The following is a 26,544-nucleotide window of genomic DNA, read 5'->3' as shown; positions in this document are numbered from 1 at the left end:
GAGGTTGGCTGGGTTACAGCTTGCCTCCGGCTCGCGCTCCTTCCTAGCGACGGCATTCACCTGGGTCTGCCTGCCTTTGGGACAGTCCCTGGCAATATGCCCCGGGCGCTTGCAGTAGTAACACGTCGGCGGACCTCGCGACCTGCAAGTCCCAATTTCGTGGGTGAGGCCCGTCCAGGTCTATGGTTGGCATTCCTACCTGTAGATCCACCTCCGACCCTCCTGTCGCCCTGACGGTTACGGACAGCCAGCTCTACCTCAACCACACGGCGCGACTCAGTGGGTCGGGGTCGTTCCGCACCCCCGGAACCTCCACTTTTCGAGTGTGCCTGCTCGTATCGCTCTGCCATGCTAGCGATCTCTTCGAGCGTCCGGTGCTCTCTCTCTGCTAGGAAGACTCTCAACTCGCGACAGTAGGTACTCAGGACATGTTCCTTGAGTATAACCTCGCGTAGCCCGTCGTACGATCGTTCGACTTCGGCCATCTTCAGCCACATCTCAAATAACCCTCGAACACGGGTGTGGAATTGAGAAAGGTCTCCGTTGCCTTTTTCATCGAGTCCCGAAAAAGTTTACGGTATGTTTCGGCGGTCAGCCGATAATGGAAAAGAAGGGCCTTCTTGAACGCATTATAGTCGTCAGCATCGTCGGCAGCTAAGCCGTGGTAGACTTCACGAGCTGAACCTTGCAAAAAAGCTGAGACATTAATCGCCCAGTGTTGTTCAGGAATTTTATGAGCGTGAGCGAGTTTCTCAAACTGCACAAGAAAATCGTCGATAGATTCCTCCTTATCGCTGAACAGCAGCATACTTATCTTGACCATTCAGTGGTCGATGAAAGGTCGTCCGGTCCTCCCGAACTTGTGCTGGCGTCGGCCCGATCGGTGTCCCTAGCTGCTAACATGACCTTCTCCATTTCGAGAGTGTGAGCGAGCTCGCGTTCTTTTGTGGCCGCTGATATCCTGGCCAGCTCTTTCTGTGTTTCTCTTTCGGCGGTTATCTTGGCCAGCTCCAGCTCTCTGTCCGCTGCTATTTTGGCCAGCTCTCTGTCCGCTGGTATCTTGGCCAGTTCTTGCTCTAGGTCCGCTGTTATCTTGGCCAGCTCTTGCTCCGCTGATATCTTGGCCAGCGCCTTCTCCGCTGCTTTTTCTGCCTTCCATTCCTTGATTCTGTCTTCAATAAATGCTGCCAGTCGATCTCCCTCGTATTCGAGATCTTCCGAGCCCATGGCACGGTACTCCTTTACTGAAACCTGTATATATATTGGCGGCAACAACCATGAAACAATGGGTCTACATTGTTGCAGAGACAATGATACAGATTCGGCGATATATTATATTTGCAGCTAATGTACTTCATGATTACTTGTATGATTTACAGAATTAAACATTTCTTTAAACAATCTAGGCCCCCTTATACAATGTCTTTATTCTGTTTTATCATTCGGATTGTTCTTCTCGTACAATTTCGTGTTTTATTTCAACAATCCACACGTTCTTTTTTTTTTCATTTTGTTATAAAAACATTCTGAATGCTTGACATTATAGCATTTTAGTTCGATCTATATTTTATTTTTATTCTACATTTTCTCCAATCTCGCCTCAGTTTGTTGTACTCTCAGTTAAAGCACAAATACGCTATTAGTTGCTGAATGATAACTAATGAAACTGATATTTAGTAGGTGACTGAACTGCTAGCGATACACACCAATGTTGACAAAAGCGATTAGATAGATCCGTTTCGTTAAAGAAACCTATCACATTTTAACCGACATAGGCATTCATGGGCTACCATTCCATTTCGATCAACGGAAATGTATGTCGACGATTATTTTGAACCCACTTTAACTTTCTTTCATCAGGACTTCAATCCGTCAGGAGAAAGACTTGGTAAGTTTAGCCCGACAGAAGCAAGACGACTTTAATACGGGCCGACAAGTTCGTAAGCTATTATTATAAATTTGCCCCTTGTTCCATTGTCGGCCGACAGTGGGACACGCTATGGAACACTGCGATTCTAGAACTATTTGGCCATAGCAGCGTCGGTTCACCAACGTGTTCGGCTCATAACGAATTCTTACTTCCCAAGTCGAACCATCATATACCAGGCGCATTCAATAATTCAGTATCACTAAATAAGTCAAAATGAATAATACGAACTTATCCTGAATGTGGTTGAAGCTGTATTCATAATTATGTACAGATTCAATGCTTTGCCTAGTGACACAATCATACTTTATTCATAGTTGTGCAAACCATTTACTTGATTCCTTTGATTTAAACATTTGTTTCATATTTGTGTGTAACTTATACAAACTGATCATCCACGGTGATAGATCCATACATCAGTCGTATGTTGTTATAAGTTTGTAGTTTGACTCTTGTTTATTGCTCATTTAAGTTGCACTTTCGGATAGGTGCATGTAATAACAATACAATTTCCTTGTATAAGTAGATTATACGATGACCATATTCTCTAAGTTGTGGAGAAAAAACGATTTATGTATCAATGGTATTCATTCGACAGGTATTTTGATTTTCATTAATACACCACTGTATGTATTCTGCTATTGTTTTGTAGAAGGTTGCAGTGAAATCATATCTTGGTAATTTCAAAATGTTCTGAGTATTGTATCTATAATTATTGTGAAATTCAAAGGAACATAAATCAGTGAATTTTGATGGAACAAAGTGTCATCTTGCACTTGCGACTTAATATCATTCATTATACCAGAGTGTGCTCATTCGACTAGTTTTAGGAGAGTCGGTTATATATTGTAACATGATGGGTTCAGAAATAACTCCATAAAATAATTGTCATATTTGCATGCAATTTACAAGTTCCGTATATATACACCCTTACCTTAGGGGTTCATTACACAAGAAAAGCCATTCAAGGAATGCCAGTATGTTAAGAGAGATAGCCAGGTTAATCATGCAATTAATTTAGTTGTACCTGCCCCACGCTGTAACGATATAAGCGAAGGAATGCAATCTGGAGTAGCAATTACTTGAAATTCAGAAAGTGTGAATAATTTTGACCAGAAATTTTCAAATTTGCAACAGCAAGAAATGTATAAACTTAAACAGTTAGTATTTGAAGATGAATATTTATTTCCAGATGTTCCCACAATAAAAAAGAAAATGTACATTGACGTTGAAATTGTAAATTCCACACCTGTGAAACGGCACCCATACAGGATGAACACTCTGAAACAGAAATACATGAAAAAGGAAATTCAGTATTTGTTAGCGAAGGATTTCATCGAGCCCAGTAAAAATGACTGGAGTTTATGATGTATACATGCTCCGACACCATACAAAAAAATCCCGCAATTGCACCGAGTATAGAAAAGAGACAATATTTTAATTTGTATTACCGAAAATCGATGACTGCATTGATAAAGTTAGAAAAGCAAAGTTTGTCACCAAATTTGACATTTTGAAATGGTTTTGGCAAATTCCATTGACAGAAAGGGCAACATAACTTTTGGCGTTTGGGACTCCGGATGGACTTTATCAATATAAAGTGCTGCTGTATTGGATGAAGGTTCGCCTATTAATTTGCAACGATTAATTAGCATGATTATGTAACGTCTAGATAATTGTGAGCCACACATCGATGGTGTCATCATCTACAACGACACCTAGAAAGAATATTTAAACAACAATTCTTAAATTCTTTGACAGACTCACTGATGCAAATTTGACAATTAATTTATCCAAAAGCCAGTTTTGCCGTGCTAGTGTAAGATTCTTAGGACAGACTGTGGGACAGGTTAAACCTAAAAATGCTAAGGTAAAGGATATCTCTGAATTTCATGTGGTTCTCGCTCAAATGCAAGTGATGCGAGCTTTGGGTATGGCTAGATAGTATCGGAAATTTAGTTTAAAATTTCTAATACTTGTTGAACAATTGACTATTGAGCATTAAACGCGAGTTTCATTTGACATAAAAATGTCATGTTTAATTAACCTATGGTAAAAGAAAGCTTTATTATATAACTATTTATTTGTCTTTTAATGTGGGAGAAGTGCTATGTATACTTAATTTAACTCTTTGTTTGTTAGGACTATCTCATTAAAATTCCATTACATATTATTGCAATGAAGTAATGTTTATTAGAATTGTTTAATTCAGAGAAAAGTTAACTTTTGTTGGACTTGATTGATTTTGTAAACATTTATTTCGTTGATGCAAATATTTAATAATATAAACAGTGTATCAAGTTGTTAACCTTAAAGTAAGTACCTTTATGGAAAACATCTTTTTTAAATTCCTGGAATTCGTTCTCAGAGTAGAAATCATTAAGTTGAAGCAAAGTCATACCAAGATTACGTAAAGGTAGGCACTTGTTTTGCCGATATGTTTTGCGTTTTAGTTAAAATTAGTGTTATGACAAGATTTATGTCAGTCGCGCATTAATGATTGAGACGTCATCCTGGTTTATCCTGTGTCTAGCTTGGGGCTGAATTTTTATTTTCTTTATATCTGTTAATTCAAGCGATTGTTTTCCCATACAATCCCAAAGGAATCTAAACTAATTATTGGACAAAGATATGTACCGAAATTCTTACGGAATTTAAAAGGAGGATTAATATTTTATGTGATTCAAGAAGAGACTGTTGAAAATTCAGTTCACGGCTGACAATTGCGTCCGTCATCGTCTTCTATTTTGGATTTTCTTCGGGATTTCAACTGTGATTCACTTTGAACTTATCATTGATAGGACTTGTATCTTGATTCTTGGATTACAGTTTGGATTTGAATCGCAAAACTGCAAAATTATGTGTTCTTATTGGTTTACATTGTAGACTATATATTTAAGGATATAAATTATGTTTTCAACTTTACTAAGCTATTTGTCTCTGTCGTTTATGTTACTAATTTTAAGAGCTTAAACCACTAATATATATATATATATATATATATATATATATATATATATATATATATATATATATATATATATATATATATATATATATATATATATATATATATACATACATACATACATACATACATACATACCATTACATTAATTGCACATTCAATGTCAATCAATTGTGAACGGGTTTCCATTTTAAAAAAAGATACATGGATATTGAGTTCGATGTTTCATTATTACGTTTCAAGGGTGAGTAGAATTAGTTCAAGTAAAGATCACTAGAGTCAAGAAGAATAGTGGTACTGGTAAAAGGACACACTTATCCAGCTCATAATAAGCTAGAATAAAAAATGTACCTGCAGTCAGTCTTATGACTTTTGATCTTACATCATGATCAATTTCAAAATCCCATTGCATTGTCTCTAGTGCGTAATAGTTTAATATATAAAAAGAGTTTTGCACAATAGCAGTTATTATTGATAGTTTAACTTGCATTTTAATAGAGGACTGATTCATGCATGTAATATGATAATTCGATGGACTTTCAGTGCTTTAACATTCATTCAAATATTTTCTGGATATATTATGCATGCACGGGTTTACTGTGAAACATAAAGTCATTTGGATTTACATGAATCCATTTATCAGTTATTATCTATGTACTGTTGGCACATCAGTGCATTACAGTTATCATTTTGAATACCTTCGGAACGTAATCGTATTAGTTGAGACTATTGGAATTGATACATGTTCAGTGTTGTTAGAAGTTCATTACGCAGGATTAGTTGTTTTTATTTTTTACTTTGTATTGCATTAAATTCTTATTTTTAATTTTACAAACGTGTGTGGTCACTTTTCTCAATTTGATCAAGTTGTTTAAAATCCCTTGATTATGGCAAAATATATTACAACACAGTGTTTTGAAGTTCAAATGCATTACAGTATGAATTATCTTTATGAATATTTTACTGTCAAATACATAGCACTCACCTATGATCTTTTGGGTAACTGATTGAAATACTGATCAACCCAAAATTCACCTCGTCTCATTCAAAGCTATACATAGGGCTAACATAAAAAGAGTGGTTTTTCTGAAGTAAAGTTGTTAAATAATTTACAAGTTCTATTTCATGAACAAGGAATATATATTTTAACAGTTGCATTGAGGTACGGATTACCCAGGTTAAACACAGTATTTTATATATAATCCTGTTTTGATACGATAGGATGATACAAAACAGATAGTGAAATATGTTACTAGTATATTGTGAATGAAACAATGATATAATACAATTATACAGAGCTACAGTATTGGTATTAAAATATCCATGAGACATCAGAATATAAGTGTAACTGCTTCATACACTACCACTCCTAATGCTAGAATAAATACAGCTAAAAACACTAGTGATAGTACAACTAATATAAATAATTGCAATACTAATCTAGGTTTTGTAATAATACGAATAATCTGTTTAAATGGTGTAATTTGATCTTTCTAATTGGTTTCTGACTGCCTTACCCTCAATGTACTTCTTGATTATTGCTTTAAGTCCACGTACTGGTAAAACTGGGCGCAACGATCAGCCATATTTACACATAAAGCCAAACGTTGTATGTTTGATACTCTTCCTGGCGGTTTTCCAAGGTTTGAAACAAATTATGTTTTCATATTTACATTTGCTCGATTCTTGACATATGCGATGAACATGTCAACTGGATCATACTTTAGACTTCCGCTCAATACTAAAATCAGAATATATCTTCTACATTTAAGCAACTAAACAATTTTTTCGCAGCTAACGTAATAAGTCTACTGTAAAGTCACCCACTTTACTATTTCAGACATTCGAGACTTATTTCGTTTCCAATAAAACATATTTAGCAATACGACATGAATTGCAGGAAATTTAATGAATACTATATTCACTTGAACCGATGCTATTCATCTGAGATCACAATTACATTTGTCAAAAGAGAAGATGTTTTTCACTTTTATCGACGACAGAATGTATACTGTTTCAGTATATTTAACTAATCGTAGGTTCCTTGGTGATATTCTCTTTGGTGTAACTAGTTCGTGGCTAATAAAACTTGACAAAATATAATTGTTATGATTTTCAGTAATGTCCATTTGTAGAAACATAGTCATTATCAGCCTGTTTGTATGTTTCATAGTCCACTTGACCGTCTCTCAAACTTATTGAATTTTCCGTGTCCAACTGTTGTCTTAACGTGGTTCTATCATATGTTTCTTCAAGATTTGGTGACTTGTTACCTGACAAAGCCGTCTGGTCATAGTGGTCCTCAGTCATATGCAGAGATGTGTGGTCATATACATGCAGATCATCCCCTGTGCTATTTGTATTGTCTTTATGTACCTTGTCTAAATCTAATCTGTCATACGTTTCTTTCCCAGAGTTTGAATGACCAAGATGTTGAATCATTACAGATTGTTCACTTCGCCCTAGGACAACATTTTCGTACGAAGATTGGATATGTCCTTTCGTACTGTATGCTTTTCTTGATGGCTTGGGTGGAGGGTTGGCGCTTTGCCGTTCTAGTAATATGTGATGGTCTCCTGAAGAATTACTTGCACTTACTTCTGTATGCCGAGACCTTTTGTGTCGTCTACAAAATAGTTTTAGAACCACAAAAAATTAAGCAGATAAAATAGTAACGATTGTTGTCATCTATCTAAATCTCTCTCAAAGACAGTCGTCGTTGTTGTCAGTTCTTTCTTGTTAAATATATGCATATACATACATGAACACACATAAAAACACATACCACAAATCAGTGTATAATTGCAAAGTTTGTATATGATCTTATATAACAAGATAAACTAGAGCTGTCATATATATATATATATATATATATATATATAGAGAGAGAGAGAGAGAGAGAGAGAGAGAGAGAGAGAGAGAGAGAGAGAGACAGAGAGAGAGAGACAGAGACAGAGACAGAGGGACAGACAGAGAAACAGACAGAGAGCAGCAGAGAGGGTGAACAGACCACTTAAGGGAATGGTCACCCTTGTGTTTAGACAAAATAAAAATAGTGACCCTTCATAGAGGTCAATACCACGTCTACGATTATTGTTTGTCCCAAACAGAATCGTAGACAGGACCCTCTATGCTGCTATTAATTAAAAAATTGTTATATTAAAAATAATGGTACATCCAGAATCTCATACTGCAAGAATAGCACGAGAACGATTAGAAGCAATTAAAAAATTTCTTCCTGTCAGAGACTCATTTAGAAAAAATCTACAAGCGCAGCAAGAAGCACAAGCTGAGTACGAAGAAGAAACTAAAAAACTGTTAAAACCCGTCACTGCAGCTACTGAACAAGTTGCAACTGTCATCAAAGAAGATCTTCTTCCGGTATCAAAACAAACAGCAGAACAAACCGAAAAAATAGCAAGAAGAACTAAACAGACAAAGAAGATTTTTTGCGAGATCTTCCAACTGATATAGCTGAGGCTCAACCTCCACTTGTTGGTGAGGAAATACTTGAAAGTATTGGAAAACTTCGTACTGAAGTCGCCGACGTGCAAAAAGAACATGCACCTGAACCCGAACTAGTAGAAAAAACGTAGAATTGATTGCAAAATTTAGGAAAGGGGTTGTTGAAGAAATTATAAATAATAAAGAAGAACAATTACCCGAAGCAATATTAAATATACTATTTAATACATCTGATATTTTAAAACCCCGTCATGAAAAAATAAATGATAACAATCTTTCTTAAATATATATATCGCGTATATTACAACAAAAAACAAGCTAAAGGTCAAGAATATAAAAATCTTAATAAAGAAATAAAAAAGCTTCATAGAGAGAGACTGAAACAACAAGAACAACTATCCCAGTATGAACTTCCTCCACCTTTACAACGTAAAAAATTTTCTTCGCAAGCAATGACATATTCACCGGTAGATTCACCATATGGATTTCGAACAAGTGACTCACCTGACATACCCCCGGTTACCCCTGAAGTACTTTCTCCGGTAATGCAGCCACCAGTATTTAAAACACCTCAAGATGAACCTAAAACAGGATCTGGTTTATGTCCTGATAATATCATTAATGATGTGTCACGCTTAGAAGTTCTCAAAGGAGGAAAACGTGCCGGAAATAATTCACCAGAAATAATTAATGAAGCATCTGATATTTGTCGGCGATTATTTCAAGGTGGTATCATGGATATCGGAGTTTACCGAGAACTTATCGATGAACTTGTTGATGACTAGTTGTTAAATAAATGGTAAATTAAAAAAGATGATCGTACATAATAATCATCGTAAACCCGTACTGGTCAGAGCGGTAAACTCACGATTACCAATCTACAGAGCTACTTACGGAGATGGACTTGGTGATGTTATTCAGGGACTATTTACAAGGATAGCTCCAAAAGCAGTACCTGTTGCAAAACAATTATCGATGAAAGCTATCGATATTGTTCGTGAAAAAGTTCCTGGAGCAATTGTCAATGTTGCTGGTAAGGCGTTCTCGGTGATCAAAGATAGACTAGCACGATTATTGCTACGAAAACGACAACCACCAGTGAAACTGGCAAGTACTGAAGTGATGCCCACAGACGTAAGTAAAATAATAAATCAGGCTGCAATTAAAACACTAGCGGAATTATCTAAAGAGGCAGAAAGAAGTATAACATCAAATTTGATAGCAGATCAAGGACCCAATCAGGCTGCAAATAAAAAAACTAGCGGAATTATCTGAAGAAGCAGAAAAAAATCTAACAGCAAATTTAATAGCGGTCTTCGTCGACGATGATTTAGATCATCATTTGGAAAAATGGTAATTATAATAAAATTTTCAAGCGCGAATCAGACCCAGCATTTGATATGGAGGCACCTGTCCTTAAGTATGAATCTGTACGTGATTATCAATTTTATTCCTATGACTCAAGACAACCAAATCAGCGGGGGAGAATCGAATTACAGGTTCATGATGCAAGTAGATATTTCTTGCCCGCTGAGGCGTTTATTGAGGTAGAAGGTAGACTTGTAACGAATGTTGTAGCTGATACGCCATATGCTACTAATTTGCGTGTTGGTTTTGTCAACAACGGGATTATGGCGTTGTTTGATAGCGCCACATACATGATTGATGGAAACAATATCGAATCGATTCAGAAGGATGTTGATGTTGCTACAACAATAATTGGTCTAGCGAGATATTCTGACGACTTTACAAGATCAGCCGGTCCAACAATGATGTTTGCTAAAGATATTACTAACCACGCTGATCATGTTCAGTATATTAAAATACGGACACCACGAGATACTGCAGTTGATCCACAGCCAGTTGACTTTCAACACGCAGCCAGACCAGGTGCTGCTTTTGATATCATAGGATTTGCAACACGCCGAGCAGCGTTGTCAGGAAATGATAGAAATTTTTCATGTGCAATTCCATTATCTCACATCTTTGGATTTTACAGAAATGTTAGAAAAGTCATCTTTGGAGCTAAACACACAATTGTGCTCGTAGGAAAAGGTGATGATAATGATGCAATCTGGCGAGGTGCTGGTGTTGCTGATGGTAAAGTAAATATATCAAAACTTTCATTATGGATGCCAGTAATGACTCCATCTTTTACTGAAGAACAAAAATTACTCTCTGTTATGGATCAAGGCGGTAAATCATTGCTATCATGGTTAACAGTAACCACAGATGCTATTCAAAGTAATGTTAATGGTTTATTTACATGGCATATAGCATCACAACAGGGTGTTTCTTCACCGCGACATATTTTTATTGCGCTGCAAAATAATGACCGGACAAATAATCAAGAACATTCACATATGATATTTGACAATCTTGGAGTTAATGAAGTTTCCTTGCGAATAAATGGACATCAAGAACCAGCTGAAGATATATTGTTAAATTTGGATCAAAATCACGTAGCGCGAGCATATCACCGTTTAATGTCATTCATGGGACGTGATCAAAATATAGACACTGGTTTGCAAATATCACAACTAGATTTTACAGGTCTATATCCTATTTATTATTTTTCGCTGTAACATCTTGATTTGTCCAAACAGTCTGTCGTTGATATACACTTTCGAGCTCGTGTTACTAATCCACCAGGTGCTGGTGCCTTCTACAGAGCAATCCCGGTCATACTCAGCGATAAAGCCATGTTACTTGAAGGTGGTAGTGGTCGAATGAGGGTCGTTGATGCACCAGTGGAAAATCTATAATTATTCAGAAAAATATTATTTCCATAAAAATGTCGTATAGTCATGTTAATGTTACTCTGACTCCCGGTCAGGTCAAAAAGCTTCAATCAAAAACCACCAGCAAATGCGGAACTAAAATATCACTAAAACGAGATCAGATGGGTGGTGGTCCAAACAAATTATCGTTGACAAATAATCAGATTAAACATTTCAATAAAGCCCTAGAATCAAAAACTGGAGTTCAATTACGTCTTTCTCCGAGCGCCATCAAAGACATGGTTAAAATAGGTGGCATATTTCCACTTCTCGCGCATATTTTAGTGTTAATAGCTGCTGCTGCTCCAGCCATAGCAAAGGCAGCCGCGTTAGGTGCTGTTGTAACCGCTGCTGGAATGGCTCTAAAGAAAGCAACTGGAAATGGATACAAAAAAGGGACGCGGCCTAAGATTACCGGGATCTCGTTGAGGAAAAGGTCTAAGGCTTCCACGTTAGATTTTCCAGCATCAAATTTTGATTTACTTGATGTTGCTAAAAAATTAAAAATAAAAAAACTTTAGAGGTGTTTTTATGCGAGATCAATCACCAAAACAACCAAACAAACTCGAAACAGGTATTATTAATCTCGACTCAAATTCAGGACCCAGTACTCATTGGGTATTATAGGCGGTTGATCCACGTGGAATCGTTTATTTTGATTCGTACGGGTTAGCTCCACCTGTTGAATTTATCAAGTATGTCGCACCACTTCACGCAAGAACCTCTGGTTGTAAAGTTTGGTATTCAACGCTACCCACACAAACAATGACAGATCCGCCAATATGCGGCCGTGAAGTAATTAATGTACTCGACGCTATATCAAAATCATCCAAACCGCCACATAAAGTCGTGCATGATTATACAAGCAACCGCTTCGTTGCGCGTAAAGCGTTTTAAACAGATCTTGGATCTTAAAATATAATGGTTGATATTTACGGAAGAAGATCTTCTACTAGTAAGAAAATAAAATTCGATGATGATCTGTCGAAGTATGCGACTAAAGATGAACTCGCTGATATCATGAGCCTGGCTGGAGTTGACCCAGATGAGGTCGTTATTTTTCAAGATCGATATGGTAAACTAAAAACGAGCAACATTAGATGGTATGATATAGTTCGACGAGTACTTGGTGCAGTTACAAATAATATTCCTGTGTTTACTGACGGTGGTAGAATCAAGGATTCAAGTATATCGTTTACAACAATTAGAGATGAAATTGCAAGAAGCGTTATTAATCGCGTGAAAAATACCGGTGACACAATGACGGGTGAACTAAGCATGAACGGAAATAAAATAGCAGTTTTAAGAGATCCAACATCCGACGAAGATGCAGCAACACAAAAATACGTCGACACCGTAGATGGTAAATTATCCACGCTGCGGGCCGAGTATGACGTTCACGTGGGCGCTTTTGCAAGATTTCGCAGAAATCATCAAAGAACCGCAGAAGAATTCTTCGGCACACCGCACTCCGTTGACATAAAACTCATTGATATCAAAAGTAACCTAGACACGATCAAACAAACACAGCAAAACGTAGCAGCGGGGATTCCTGAGATCGTTAATAAAACCAATCTGATTAAAATTTCAGCCGGAATAACTCCTGGGCATATCACAAACATCGTATACACTGTATCATCGGGATTCGCAACATGGTCGCAGCAAAATAAAACTATCAAATATACCACAACAGTCACTGGCGTGTACAGGCTGTCTGTGTTCAGTGCTGCGCGATTTGAGATATTTACAACGTATCCATGGCGTCATTCAACGGATAGGTTTTCCGGGGTTGTATCTGCTATATTAAATAGCGGAACCGAAGAAATTTTTATCCTGGAAGCAGATTATAAGACATTAACAGCAACATCTTACTGGTGGTGTTTGGAATTTGTAGCTGAAACACCTCAATTGGTTACTGCATAAAAATATATGGACGGAGCACAATACAGATACAATCAAGCGCGTGAATGGCAGGCTGCGCTAAAAGATCAAGTCGAACAATATACAGTAAAAGTAAAAAAATATCGACGACGATTAGTAATCGTTGATGTGATTGTTTATTCAGTAGCCGCTGTTGTTGCTGGAGCAGGTGTTATATTATCAGCGGTGACAATGATGGCACCAGTAGCCGTAACTATTTGTATTTCAGCAGCAACAACGACTGCAGGTGTGCTTAATATCATCACAAAAAAATATGTACCTGCACGAATGAAAAATTATCCGATTACATGATAAGATTACATACAGCGACGGTCGCATACTCGAAATTGTCCTCGTTGTTATCAGCGAGTCTCAATGATGGAATTATATCTGATTTCGAGTTTTCAATGATGACTAAAATATATGACGAAGGTATCGGTATTAAAGATACAAGTATTAATAATGACAGAATAACTCCAGCAGATCGTGACTAATACAACTCCGTCAAAGATAACGATGATCTCGGTAAGTTCAACTAATCCTGAATTTAGTATTAATTTTCCTACTGCAATTCCAGTAAAAGAAATAGCATTAGCTCAATTACGGGTATATTACAGCTGGCCAAATATCAGATCAAAATCATTTAATGGTACACCAGCAAATAATTCGCTTGTATTTGCTAACAAGAACAAACCAGTTGGTACTCCAGACTGGATAGATGTTGGAATACCCACTGGTAGTTATGAGCTCGAACAAATCAATGAGGAATTTCAACGTAGAATAAAATAAATAACAGGAAAAGAAGCAAAAATATCAATTAACGTTCATGAGCCGACGCTGTCCTCGACGGTTGAGATACATTCTCCTGATTATGCCGTTGATATCTATCAATCCACGATAAGATCCGTACTAGGTTGGCCTGAAATATCACCACCGATAACACCGATACCACCAGAACCAAAAAAATCTGATTATGTCACGGACAATAAATCATACCACGGAGTTTTACCATCATACGAGGGAAATTTAATTGGGCTAAACAACGTAACGTTTGGTAGCATATTTGAATTTCACAGTAAGGATAATATTATATGGTTTTATACTTATGATCGACCCCAAAGAGGAGGAACTAAATACTTTACTATACGCCTGGTTGATATCAATAAGTACTTCAAATTAATTGATCAAGAGCATAAAGAACAACTACAGCGACTACGGCAATTTTTCCAAGAACATCTTTTTGATATAACTTTACGCAGCGAAATTATTAAACAAATTGAGATGTTTAATCAGCTCGCATACGACATGGAATATTTTAACCAGCGATTAATTCAGGCGATAATTGATCATGTTGACACGATACAAATAAATCTAAGCAACAGTTTTTAGAATTCTTTAGAATACCAGAGGCGAATTTACCGAATTTTAAACTTCCTTGGTATAACGTAACCGAGTTAGGAAAATCTGTCAGTGATGTCATTGATGAATATTTTCCTAAAATACTCGATGCGTGGAAAAAGACTAGCCCCACCTCCAACTGTTCTAAGACATAATAATGATCCACATGGCGGCGGCAGACACGTATCTCCGTGAATCGTTAATATAACCAGCACGATCGTGGTCAATCTGGTTTGTGACGTAGTCGATGGCAGCTATCAAATAAACCTCGGAAAATCAAATCAGGCTGAACAAGGATATATTTTATATACATTTACACCACAAGTTCCCCCTGGAAGTTTAATCGCGCAAGAACCAACTAATCCTGTGTATCTGCGGTGTCACAATAATATGTTAACACGAATAAATTTTAAGTTCACAGACCACCTTAATCGCTTAAATGACATGCGTGAAGAAGAGCTTGTGATAAATCTGTATGTGAAATCTTAATTAATCCAGTAAATATTATATAATGTACCAGCACGTGATTGTTTTTATACATGACAAATAAGCACTTGAAAACGCCATCAGATCAGTGTTTTCACAAGACACAGAGCAATTTAACGTTAATTTAGTTATTGATGAATACGGAAGCGAGGATTCCTTATTAACACAAGAACAGTTAGATGAACTCCGTCGAGAACATATCATCGAGATCATCTGTAACAGAGATCAGATTCTAAATTATACACACACCTGTATTAAACTCGATCAACTTAAAAAATAATATTTCAGAATAAATAAATATAATCACTGATAGGATAAATTACACATATTAATCAATTTTGTACAATCTGAAATAATTCTGAAATAAATCAGTCTGATGGGGTAATTGGTACTGAAAATTATACAAATCAATCAGTTTGCTAATTCTGATGGGGTGGTTGGTGCTTAAAAGTATAGAAATCAATCAGTTTTCCAAAAAATACCACAAATTTTTTTTTTCATTATTATTCTAAAGCAAGTTCTTTAAGTATCAAATGAAATATATACAATGAATAATTGAATAAAGGACGGCACAAACATATACGCTCAGCAAAATCCCACCCACAATAATCAAGCCCGTGGGTGATACGAAAATATATATCAACCACCGGTTAATATGGTTTTTGCTGAGTTTTGCTGAGCGGGGGGATTTGGCGGAGCCCCCAATTATTATAAAAATCACAATTATGCACAAACCACCGATGTGTTGTCAGCCATGGGGATTCGATCCTGGACCGCGAGCGTCACAGACCAATACGATACCGATTGAGCCATCGAATCTTGTTACAAACATACGTTTGGAAAGTTAATATACAGCTAATAATCATTGAAAAGGAACTAATTTCGAATATATTTACTCAAAATACAATTCTGAATTCAAGAAATACGTTTATATAATATATTTTCACCAAACAAAGCTGAATTGAGGAATTTCCTATTTATTATACCACGCCATCTATGATAGAACATCCGGTCCAGATCATCTAATTGCTAGATTTTTCCATCCTCTCTATGACTGGTCAAAGGGAGTTTAGTCGATAAATAAATAATCACATATGCATACACAATCTCGCATTATATTTCTGCACTGAACAACTAAAATGCAACTGATTTTTAATTCCAAACACTATCATGGACCTATTTATGTAATCGAGTCAGTACATCCTGTACATAGGATTTAAAATTAACCCACCACGATCGATACAGACTAGACGCTGGATTCTGCACTCAGTGGGCTGGACTATACATGTCGGTTTTCTGTAGGTTAGATGAAACATACATGGATTCTATGTGTTGCGCTGTTCTAAATGTTTCACGAAAAGAACAGAAAAATACACGAACAGTATATTTTTGTAAGTTAGAAATCATAAATCCATTCTGTGATGCATACTGTTCAACTTGCTCCACCAGGCATCACAGACCTTGGATGTTGTAAATGATTATGACCATAAATTACCTCCCTTTCATGAGTCAAAAAATAAGTAGTATAATAATGACAATTTCTGACCCCCAAAAAATAAATCTAATTCGAGGTGATGATGATAGTTAACAGTACTGAAAGGTGATTTTCTGCTTATATTTTTTTGAGAAAGCAAATCTGGTTATATTTTATGCTACTCTTTGTACTGAAGACGGATTAATATCAAAGTATTTCGCAGCAGAACATATCGAACGAAATATAATTACTTCGCCAGTTTCTGTGTTTGTGGAATTTACCGCCCTTCTAGAAACTGTCTTACATCTTCCAGTATTACCACGTGCAGAATTCTGACTTTGCGTGACAACCCTCAGATTGGATAAGGAGTTGTTCTGAGGATCCACGTCAATATGATCAATAACGAGACCATCTTTGATCACTCCGAAGAAACACTCGTACGTAAATCGATGACAATGATACATTTTATTTCTTCCAGCGTTGAACCTTAGATAACCAGAATTACTAACATTACCAACTGGTCTCTTCAACCTACAGGGTCTGATGACACCATTACGATCTGATTCATAGTTTGTTATTGTGGGACGTGGGACAAATATATTTTGCTCCATATATGCAATAATATTATTTGTTTAAATCATTGTTTGTCTGAAATCTTGATATATAATCCTCCACGGATTTTACAGCGTCTTCACTATTATTATTTTTTTGTCATAATATCTTTTAAGTTCCCTGAACCGTTTTCCACCGCAATTTCCACATAATTCTGTTTTTCCTCGCACTCCAACACCACATCGCAGACACGGTATTGGTCCTAGACTCCCTCGTCGTATGCCTTGTAAGTGCATCCAGCAAAATTCACCTCTACAAGATTGGTTGCATCGATTTACTGAACCGATCATGAGCCATCTGCATTGAGGCATTGTATATATATAATTTTCTTTATTTAAGTATTTGTTTTAATTATATGAATGAGTTTGAGAGATTATCCCAAACTAGGCCTGTTGAATACAAATTCAACCTCGACAGATTATCTCCAGACTTGCCAGTACGAGATCTGGTTGATCCGAAAAATACAAGTTTGATCAATAAAATTCACGACGCCAAGAAAGAATTTTACACGGATGGTACATCCCATACATGGTCAACGTTCAAGATTATACGCAATACTGTCAAGGACGCTACAATGAATGACAAGCGAGCGGCAACTATCATTAACTACATCGCTGAATATGAGGGCAATCAAAAATATTTCTTTAGAGTAAAATTTATTGTACTAACAGAAACAGGTACTTGGATCATCCGTGACAAATATGATCCTGTCCTTGGCAATAATAAAATCGCCATATTAAGTAAAAATTCCAGACCGGGTCTGTTGACGGATATTGACAAACCGTATTATGAGCTAGCGTATCCTGTAACAGCGGTTATTTATGGAATCTATGAGATAAATAAAAAAAACCAACGTTAACAAACTGGCACCCATGAAATTTTCAAGGTTAAATTGTGTAGCCGAACGAGTAATAGAACACTTTACAGATACGAGAGTGCTTGATTTTTCAACGAAATAAGTAAAAACTATCCTGTATCGGTATGGTTATTTAAAAGTAATGAGGAAGGTGGATTTGATCAGTTTGTTAGACCAAACGGTGAAATATATCGCACAGAATATCTCCATGACGAGATGAAAAATCTCGCGGAGACGTTTTCCAAGTACAAACACGCGGAAAATACTGACAAATTACTAACTAATTGCTTGACTGTTCCATCTATTGCGGCTAATTTCGCTAGAGAAAGAAATTCATGGAAACCAACACGATTTGATTTACTCGAGGACGTACGCGCAAGTTGCGTCGAATACGGACACGGCGGATTGTGGAATACCAAATATAATTACAATGATGTTATTTCGGTTGATATGGTTGCATGTTATCCGGGAAGTTTTCTGGGATACGGAGATTGTTCTGTATACTTTAAAAGATTCGGTCACCCTACAAACGAGATGATGCGAGTGGCAATTAATGAACCATTACCTGATTTTGATCTGACTGGATTCGCTTGTGTTGAATCATTCGAGTTTAACGAAAATCTCCAACAAATTTGTTATGTTTGGTTTGGTAGACATTTTTGTGAAAAACGTTGGGCACCTATAGTTTTATTACGATATTTGCTAGATTGTGCTGTACTGACATCGTTGATTATCAGTGAGGCGATTATATCATATCACGCGCAGACCGAAGTTTGATTGCCCATGCAAGATTCTATCATTGCTGATGAAGTTATTAACGCGTGTTTAAGGAAAAATGTCCTGATGTTTCCGAAGATGATATTATCAAAGAAGCTCCTAAAATTCTCGAGATTAAACTTAAAACCGCAAAAGATCTCGGCAGAAAAATTATAGGTAAATTTACTCAAGGTGGTGCATATGATCATAAAAGACATCACGCACGATTAATTCTAGATGATGCCGAGTACGATTTTATAATCGCTGATACAACAGCGAGAAATATATTTGTAAATCGAGAAAGTGTTTATTTATCCCACGGAACAAAATTGGGTACGATCGTTAGTTACATAAATGATGTATCCCCACAGTATACTCATCTAAGATCTTCCATGTTGGCTTATGTTTCTATAAATTTATTATCGATGATTAATAGATTTCCTGAGACCGCAGTCAGAGTCGCAACAGATTCGTTTTATATTTCGAGTAAATATTTAGAGTCTGTTATGAAATTTACAAGTAATGATGAACGATGGAGTTCGTGGAGAATACAAAAGGAAATATTACACAATTACACAGAATCAGCAGATGTTCCGATGAGACATTTTTATCGCAAGGGTAATAAAATATCAGAAATGTCGAAAGCGCCATCGTTGAGTGATCCAATAATTAGATATATGACAGTATATCTCAATGGACCTGGTGGATGCGGCAAAACGACTCGAGCAATTAATGTTTTTAGAAATTCAGATATGATCGTGCTGACACCCACACATAGACTTGCACGGGAGATGAAACAACGGCAAGTACAATCGTGCACGTATCATAGTTTCTTTCGGTGGCGCGGGGATACATGGACTCCTGAGCGAATGGGAGGAAAATATATACCTAAAATAATTATTTGGGACGAGATATGCACGGTGTCATTGGATACATTAAAAATGTTTCTTGATTGGTTGCTGACGAAAAATACCGCTATAATAATGTGTGGCGATCATGATCAACCGCCGCCTTTTGTTGGACCATCTCCATATGATTGGTTAAAAAATTTCGTCGATTATTACGAAGAAATAGATGATGATCATAGAGCTCTCGATGCAAATTTAAAGGAATTTAAAAAATTAATCAGATTACAATCAAACAAAATTCAGTGTGAAATAATACGCGGAGTAATCTCAGAGACCTCAATGAGTGATTTTTTAAATTTATGGAGACCCACCGATTTGATAGTAGCAAGCAGAAAAATAATCAGAGACGATTTACAACAGCAGTTATTTCAACTGCATAAAGAAAAATATTCAGAATTACCCGTACCGTTGTGTTATAGACCATCAGATACACGAAAACAGAATATTAATGTTGATATTCCAGGGCAGACTGAGAAACAAAATCTCATATTAAACGATATTGTCGCTGTTGATATCAGTGTGGTCGAAGATGCATTATGCGCTGACAAATCTCCATGGGTGTTGGGATACGCTATGACGATCCACTCGTCTCAGGGATTAACTATTTCTGATACACGAGTTTGGATTGTAGACGATCACATGGAGTGGTCAAATTTAGTCTATTTAGCGGTATCAAGGGTCAGAAAAATATCTTAATTACGGAGAATTATAATTCCTGAAATCGTTGATAAATTTAACGTCATTGATGATGATATAATAAGAAAAAAATTAATCGGATACAAACAATCTGATAAAAAAATAAACGCGATTTGATCTTGATGTTGAATTTATTATTGAGTTAAAACAGCAGCAGAATAATCATTGCACAAGTTGCAATTGTATAATGCTGTGGAGGTATTCGATTAATGATTCAAGACAATTTACCGTAGACAGAAAAGATAATAGTAGCGGTCATACACGAGAAAAATACCATGTTGACCTGTCTTGAGTGTAATCGACGTAGAGACGCTAGTGCTAGTTAAGTGATCGCGGTGGTAGTTGTGTATCTGTGGGGATTATTTGTACTTGCTCACGTACAAATCCACGTTGGGGAGCAGCCGAATCTAGTTTGTAGATTGCAGGTCTACCTGAGGATCTTGTCACGGTGGATATTTTGTGTGTGGTAACACTCCAAATAGGATCAGTCGCTCTCGCGCTACCACCTTCAAGTTCATCCGGTTCATATAAATATCTAACTAAAATCAACCAATATTTTTTGTTTTTCAGTATCTTTTCGCTGTGTTGGTATATTTTTTGTGACTTCGCTAATGGGTTTCATGTTGGTTGTTCGTGTAATCTCATTATTTAACGCAGCTATCAAGCTTGGTAATCTTGCAACCCATTCGCGAGATCATTTATCTTGAATAAATTTCTTAGCGTATAGATATCCAAATAACCGCTCAGCAAGTGTTCGATTAAATCGCTCAACAATCGCCTGATCACGGTGAATCGCAGTATGACCTCGTCGTATTTTGGCATTATGTCGTTTCATCAACGATGATACTGGACCAAGACATTCCTTACCAGGATCAACCTGTAGCAGCTGTGGCCATCGCAGACCACTTTGTGGTCCACCACCTCGTTGATAAATTCGTTCAAACGCATCGGCTACTTCAGATGATGTTTTCGTTGATAGCGGCTCTGCCTCTTTATATCTACTTCCAACATCAACTACAGTTAACGCGTACTTGTACGTTTTTCCACGCACAGTATCATGTGGTAAAAACAGAACATCAGCTTGATGAACTTCATTAGGAACACTGACATCGAAGTACGCGTACTGAATTCGTTTCGGTGGTGGTAGATAAATTTGCCATATTGCCTATTTGGATAACCACGCTTTAGCAGTAGAATGTTTAACCGCTGCTTCATCAGCGAGTTTACCAATTGCTGCTTTGCCTCTCCAATATCCTCTTGGTGAATAATACATTAATTCCATTATATATTACCAGACCCAAACGCTAATTTACCTTTCATCGCAGATCTTACTAACCAATTAGCTAATGATTCTCTAACATTTTTATTTTTTATGGAATTTAACGCGTGAATTAATTTCACATCTGCAATATGCCTATCTTGTAGATTTTTACTTTTATAAGCTACATCATGAACATGACAAGCTCGATCAATAGCGTTTACTGGTTCCTCGCCTGGTTTTGGTTGATCTTGATTATCAAGTCTGATATCAAGTCGAGTACCAGGACCGCAAAAATTATATCCTGGTAGATGTTTTTCTCCTGGGTATTTAGCCCATGGAGTACCCGGAAACTTTGACATCAAATTAGCAATATCACCAACGCGCTTATTAGGTAAAAATGAAAATTTCTTTCTACCGCAAACAGCACATTTTCCACCGTACACTATTTTTTTATTTTTTGTTATAACTGTAGCTAAATCAGTAGTCGGAGTTTTAACTCTACAGCGTGAACAATATAAATTCATGTTATATTATATACGGATATAATTGATTTCTCAGCGACAAGAAAACGAGAACCTGTTAAGCATCATCCTGCGCTACCTAATTCCATCAGAATGATTATCATAGGACCATCTGGATCGGGTAAGACGCAGTTATTACTTAATCTGATAATGAGATGTTTGAAATGGGATAAATTATATTTAGTAGCACCATCCGTTGATGATCAACGATGTTATGAAGTATTAAAAGATTTTAACGAAAATGCAAGATTACTGGACGAAGACAAGGATGTCACAGAGTTTATAACAGATATTGATGAAGCACCGTCCGTTGATGTTTAAGACGGATTTATTAATAATTTAGTTGTGTATGATGATGTGATGCTAGATAAACAATCAAATCCAGCCAGAATATTTTCTCGCGGCAGACATAAAAATACAGATGTGATCTATGTTACTCAGCGATATACACAAATACCAAAAGTGATCAGGGACAATTGTAACATTTTAGTTGTGTTTAATGGCGTAGACACACACACGCTGCGAAATATTCATCAAACCTGGTGCAGCGGTGACATGGATATAATTAAATTAAAAAAAATTCTTTTCACGAGCGCAAGCCACTCCGCATGGATTTATAACAATAAATTTACATGATCCTAGAACAAGATATCGTGTGGGTCTTGATAAAATATTTGGATAGTAGGGGTGATGATAAAATTAAATTGAATTAAACAGATATCATTAATATAATGAACAATTGTACGTGGCTGCGTCAAGGAACAACAGATAAATGCAACAAAAGGTGTCGTGGAGAATATTGTAAAAAAAACATAATAATCTTATGAAGAAAAACTCTCATGCTGGTCCACGAAGTTGTGTTGGTTGTAACAACGGCGTTAGAGGATTATATCAGATTTGCAAAAATTGCGGTGGAGATCGATACAGAAGTTTAATGATATATTACAGAAAATGAAAAAACATAAATCCAAAAATAGAAAAACCACCATCAGAACTTGAATATTACTTGAAACATAGAACAAATTCCCAGGATTCAGATAAAGATTCACAGGATTATTGAGCAGCAGAGAGGGTCCTGTCTGCAAGTATGTTTGGGACAAACAATAATCGTAGACGTGGTATTGACCTCTATGAAGGGTCACTAGTTTTTTTGTCTAAACACAAGGGTGACCATTCCCTTAAGTGGTCTGTTCACTCTCTCTGCTGCTCAGAGAGACAGAAACAGAGAGAGAGAGAGAGAGAGAAAGAGAGATGGAGGGAGAGAGAGAGAGTTAAACAGAGACAGAGATATAGACAGATACATTGTATAGAAAGGACACGTATAGTTGTGACCTGTATGTCGTGCAGATATCCACGTGTAAATGACTAGCAAATTTGTTAGTACTGATTATCTAATATACCTACATGGCAGTGTCAAGTATGGTTGCCACCTCCATATATATATCAAGCACCAATATAGCAAGTAAATTAAGATATCACCTTAATATGAAAGAAACGTTTTCACCACTAAATCTAGCAGCAACCTATATTGAATGGTGAAGCAAATTAGCCACTTTACAGATAGCAGACACTGTCATATCAAAGAGACTAACAGTTCGATTAATGCGTAACATACTTCGTATTTGTCCGTTAATAAATTTCAATCTTCATATTTGCTAGATTATACGAAATCCATTTGATGACCATTATTCGCATGTTTTGCCTCCTACGTGCAACTGGCCAATACTTTGGAACATCAGCAGGTAATGTTATATATTTATACACTGTTTCCGTGTGATTAATGCAGTTTAATATTTAGTTGTTAGTTTCAGTACATATTTATTATTTATAAGATCTGTCTAATATATCACTTCTAATTTATATGATACATCTGAATGATCCTTTATCATTGTTGCATTTCTTTTTCTCTGAATGGCATGAAATGAATAAGCAGCTGGAATGGCTTTTATTTATAGAACCGGAAGATTCGTCCCCCTTCCAAATTGCAAAATATATTGCAGCGATTTCACAATAATCCATCAGTGAGGAGCTCACAGCTTAAGTAGTCTGCTTCGTATCAATATCAAGCATATTTTACTATATAATTATGACAACAATAAGAATATGTGCCAAACTACGATTAATAGATGAAGTTGTCAGGGTTTCGTCCTTATTACTGAACACTTACATTGACATGAATGCAAAATTTAGCAACGAGTCAGTCACAAATAGTATAAGATGACATTGTATGCAATACAAATAAACGTATATATGTAACAGACTGAATATATACTGTGTACACCTTTTTAATCGTAGTGGCAGAGATCTTCTTCAGAGTTTGTTTTTCATAAATGTTTATTTGCATCTTGTCACATATCAACTGAAAGAATGCAGTTTAGACCAAACGCCTGTCAGTAACATGTTTGCTAGAAGGTGATAAGAGTATGCAAGTTTTTGAGATGGCCGCGGAGATGTCGTTAGAGCATTAAATCACATTTTATTGTAATTGTACTCGTCTTTATCGTCTTGTAATATATGCATTACTTAATGAAGACTCGCATTAATGTTGCGTATGATGAAGATTGATACATTCATAAGATGTATAGGTGTGTATCAACTCCAAAATAAGTACTGAAAACAACGGTTAAAGAGTACAAGAGCAGATAAAAAAGAGTCTACCATATATTCTAACAAATCTTAGGATTAAACAACTTAAGAGTAAATAGTGGAAACCAACATGTTTTTCGATATTCAACACACGAAAATGTTTCCGTAGGATTTAACGTGAAAATTAAAACGTACTTCCAGTATTTTTCATTGAATCCAACATAGTCCTCAATGTTCTGTCATAAATCCAAATACATGAAATATAAAACTCAGTTCCAGTGGTATTTTAAATAAGTTCCTATATCGAACGCTTTGATCTGCATATAGTCTTGAATCTAAAAATGTGTCAGTGGCCTGGATTATAGTGATGTGCTTTCATGTATCACAATAATATAATCAACATGCCACTGGCTGAAATCAAAATAATTTCCAAATTAATGTTTTCTTCGAAACATATTATTGAGCAGTTTGTAATTACAGTGTATCATAGTATTTAAATATTTCTACTCAGATCAAATCGGTACACAATATTACCAGTGATTCTGCTTCAATTGGTAATGAATAATGGCACTGTAAACATAATTACATATTATTCTACTTAGTTTAGGTCGCAATATACCATTTTTCTTAAACTAATCTGTCAATTTAATGGAAATTGCCATTCTAGAAGTTTCGAAAGTCATACTCCAGACTGTATCTATAATTTAAATTCAAGAAAAAAAATGAGAGTCATTAATATTGATCATCATATGTAATCCACAATAATAAAAAACATTTTATCTGTGTATATTGTTATTTATACAATAACTGTCAGCTGCATCAAATCTTCAAAATGCAGATGTACATATCACATAATCGTTCCGAAATGATGTCAAACACAACTCAACATATATAATGCGCGTTGCTTGTTAGATCTTTTACTTCATGATTATTTTGGTATGTATAAGTGTATTCTCGACTTGGCCTTGTCCAAAATGAAGTTAATTGTCCAGTATCTTTTATTGTCGTAAACACATATTACAGAGCTAATATTTTATCTAGGAGATATTTTAGGATCATTATCAATAGAAATGAAAATGATTATTGGGTCTGGTTCTAGGATTTTAGTAATTCCTATGGATAAATCCGTTACAATGAATGTAAACCCACTCTAACCCACCTTCTTTATTTTAATATTAGAAACATATGTTTTATTGTTATAACTTTGAATTCTATGGAAAAGAACGTTTGAGATACAGCAGGATTCTTTTTTGTGTATTACTTTTTCTAAAATAATCTTGTTTACATGAAAATTTATTAATTTTTAGCTACTAACGTCTTTCATTCTTGCGTTCAGTATTTGATATTGGTGGAATAAAAATGCTCTTTCAACATAGTATTTCACATAAATAATAAATTGGAATTATAGTTTATTCATAAAAGGATATATTGGACTATCTTATTTTGACTCTTCAAACGACTGTTGGCACATCGCCAGGACACAGGATATTAAAGATACGTTAACGCATTCAGCGTTGGATCTTTTTTTCGAAAATTTTGACTTGTGACATACCTTTTAAGACTAATTGGGATTTAGTTTACAATATCAAATGCCCTTTTTAAATGTTCACATAAATTTCTAGTGAAATACGTTATTTGTTGAATTTAACAAAATTATTCGGTTTTCGATCGCTTGTATTAGTTATGTTAAGTCAATATATATATATATATATATATATATATATATATATATATATATATATATATATATATCGATATCTAGTTAGATACCTGACGACACAGACAAGCACAGTGATGACTAGTACGACGATCAGAGGAGTAGAAACAGCAGCCACAACGTTGCTAGTCATGCTCTCTATTGAAAAACACATATAATTATTGTAAACAGCATTTCGATAATAATACTAATGGAAATACTACTGCTACTACT

The 26,544-nt window shown here is 35.9% G+C and overlaps 1 protein-coding gene across 5 annotated transcripts in view; it reads right to left on the bottom strand.

Moving 5' to 3' along the window:
- Window positions 1-6,139: 6,139 nt before the first annotated feature.
- Window positions 6,140-26,544, bottom strand: part of LOC149791189 (uncharacterized) — a 60,117-nt gene continuing 39,712 nt past the window's right edge. For 3 of the 5 annotated variants that reach the window (XM_089969634.1, XM_089969635.1, XM_089969637.1), the window contains exons 9-10: window positions 26,385-26,469; window positions 6,140-7,521 (exon numbers count right to left, since the gene is read on the bottom strand). In XM_089969634.1, coding sequence (XP_089825760.1) covers window positions 7,011-7,521; window positions 26,385-26,469 — 596 coding nt within the window. In that variant the 3' untranslated portion in view covers window positions 6,140-7,010. Of the gene's footprint in view, window positions 7,522-10,678; window positions 11,120-26,384; window positions 26,470-26,544 lie in introns of those variants that run through there. The other 2 variants (XM_089969638.1, XM_089969639.1) reach the window with 2 other exon arrangements.

This window comes from Sinohyriopsis cumingii, chromosome 9 (genome assembly GCF_028554795.1).
Source record: "Sinohyriopsis cumingii isolate HCF-2022 chromosome 9, ASM2855479v2, whole genome shotgun sequence".
In the NCBI taxonomy this organism is placed as follows: domain Eukaryota; kingdom Metazoa; phylum Mollusca; class Bivalvia; order Unionida; family Unionidae; genus Sinohyriopsis; species Sinohyriopsis cumingii.
The sequence above is the reverse complement of the archived record's forward strand: the minus strand, read 5'-3'. Positions and strand labels throughout refer to the sequence as shown.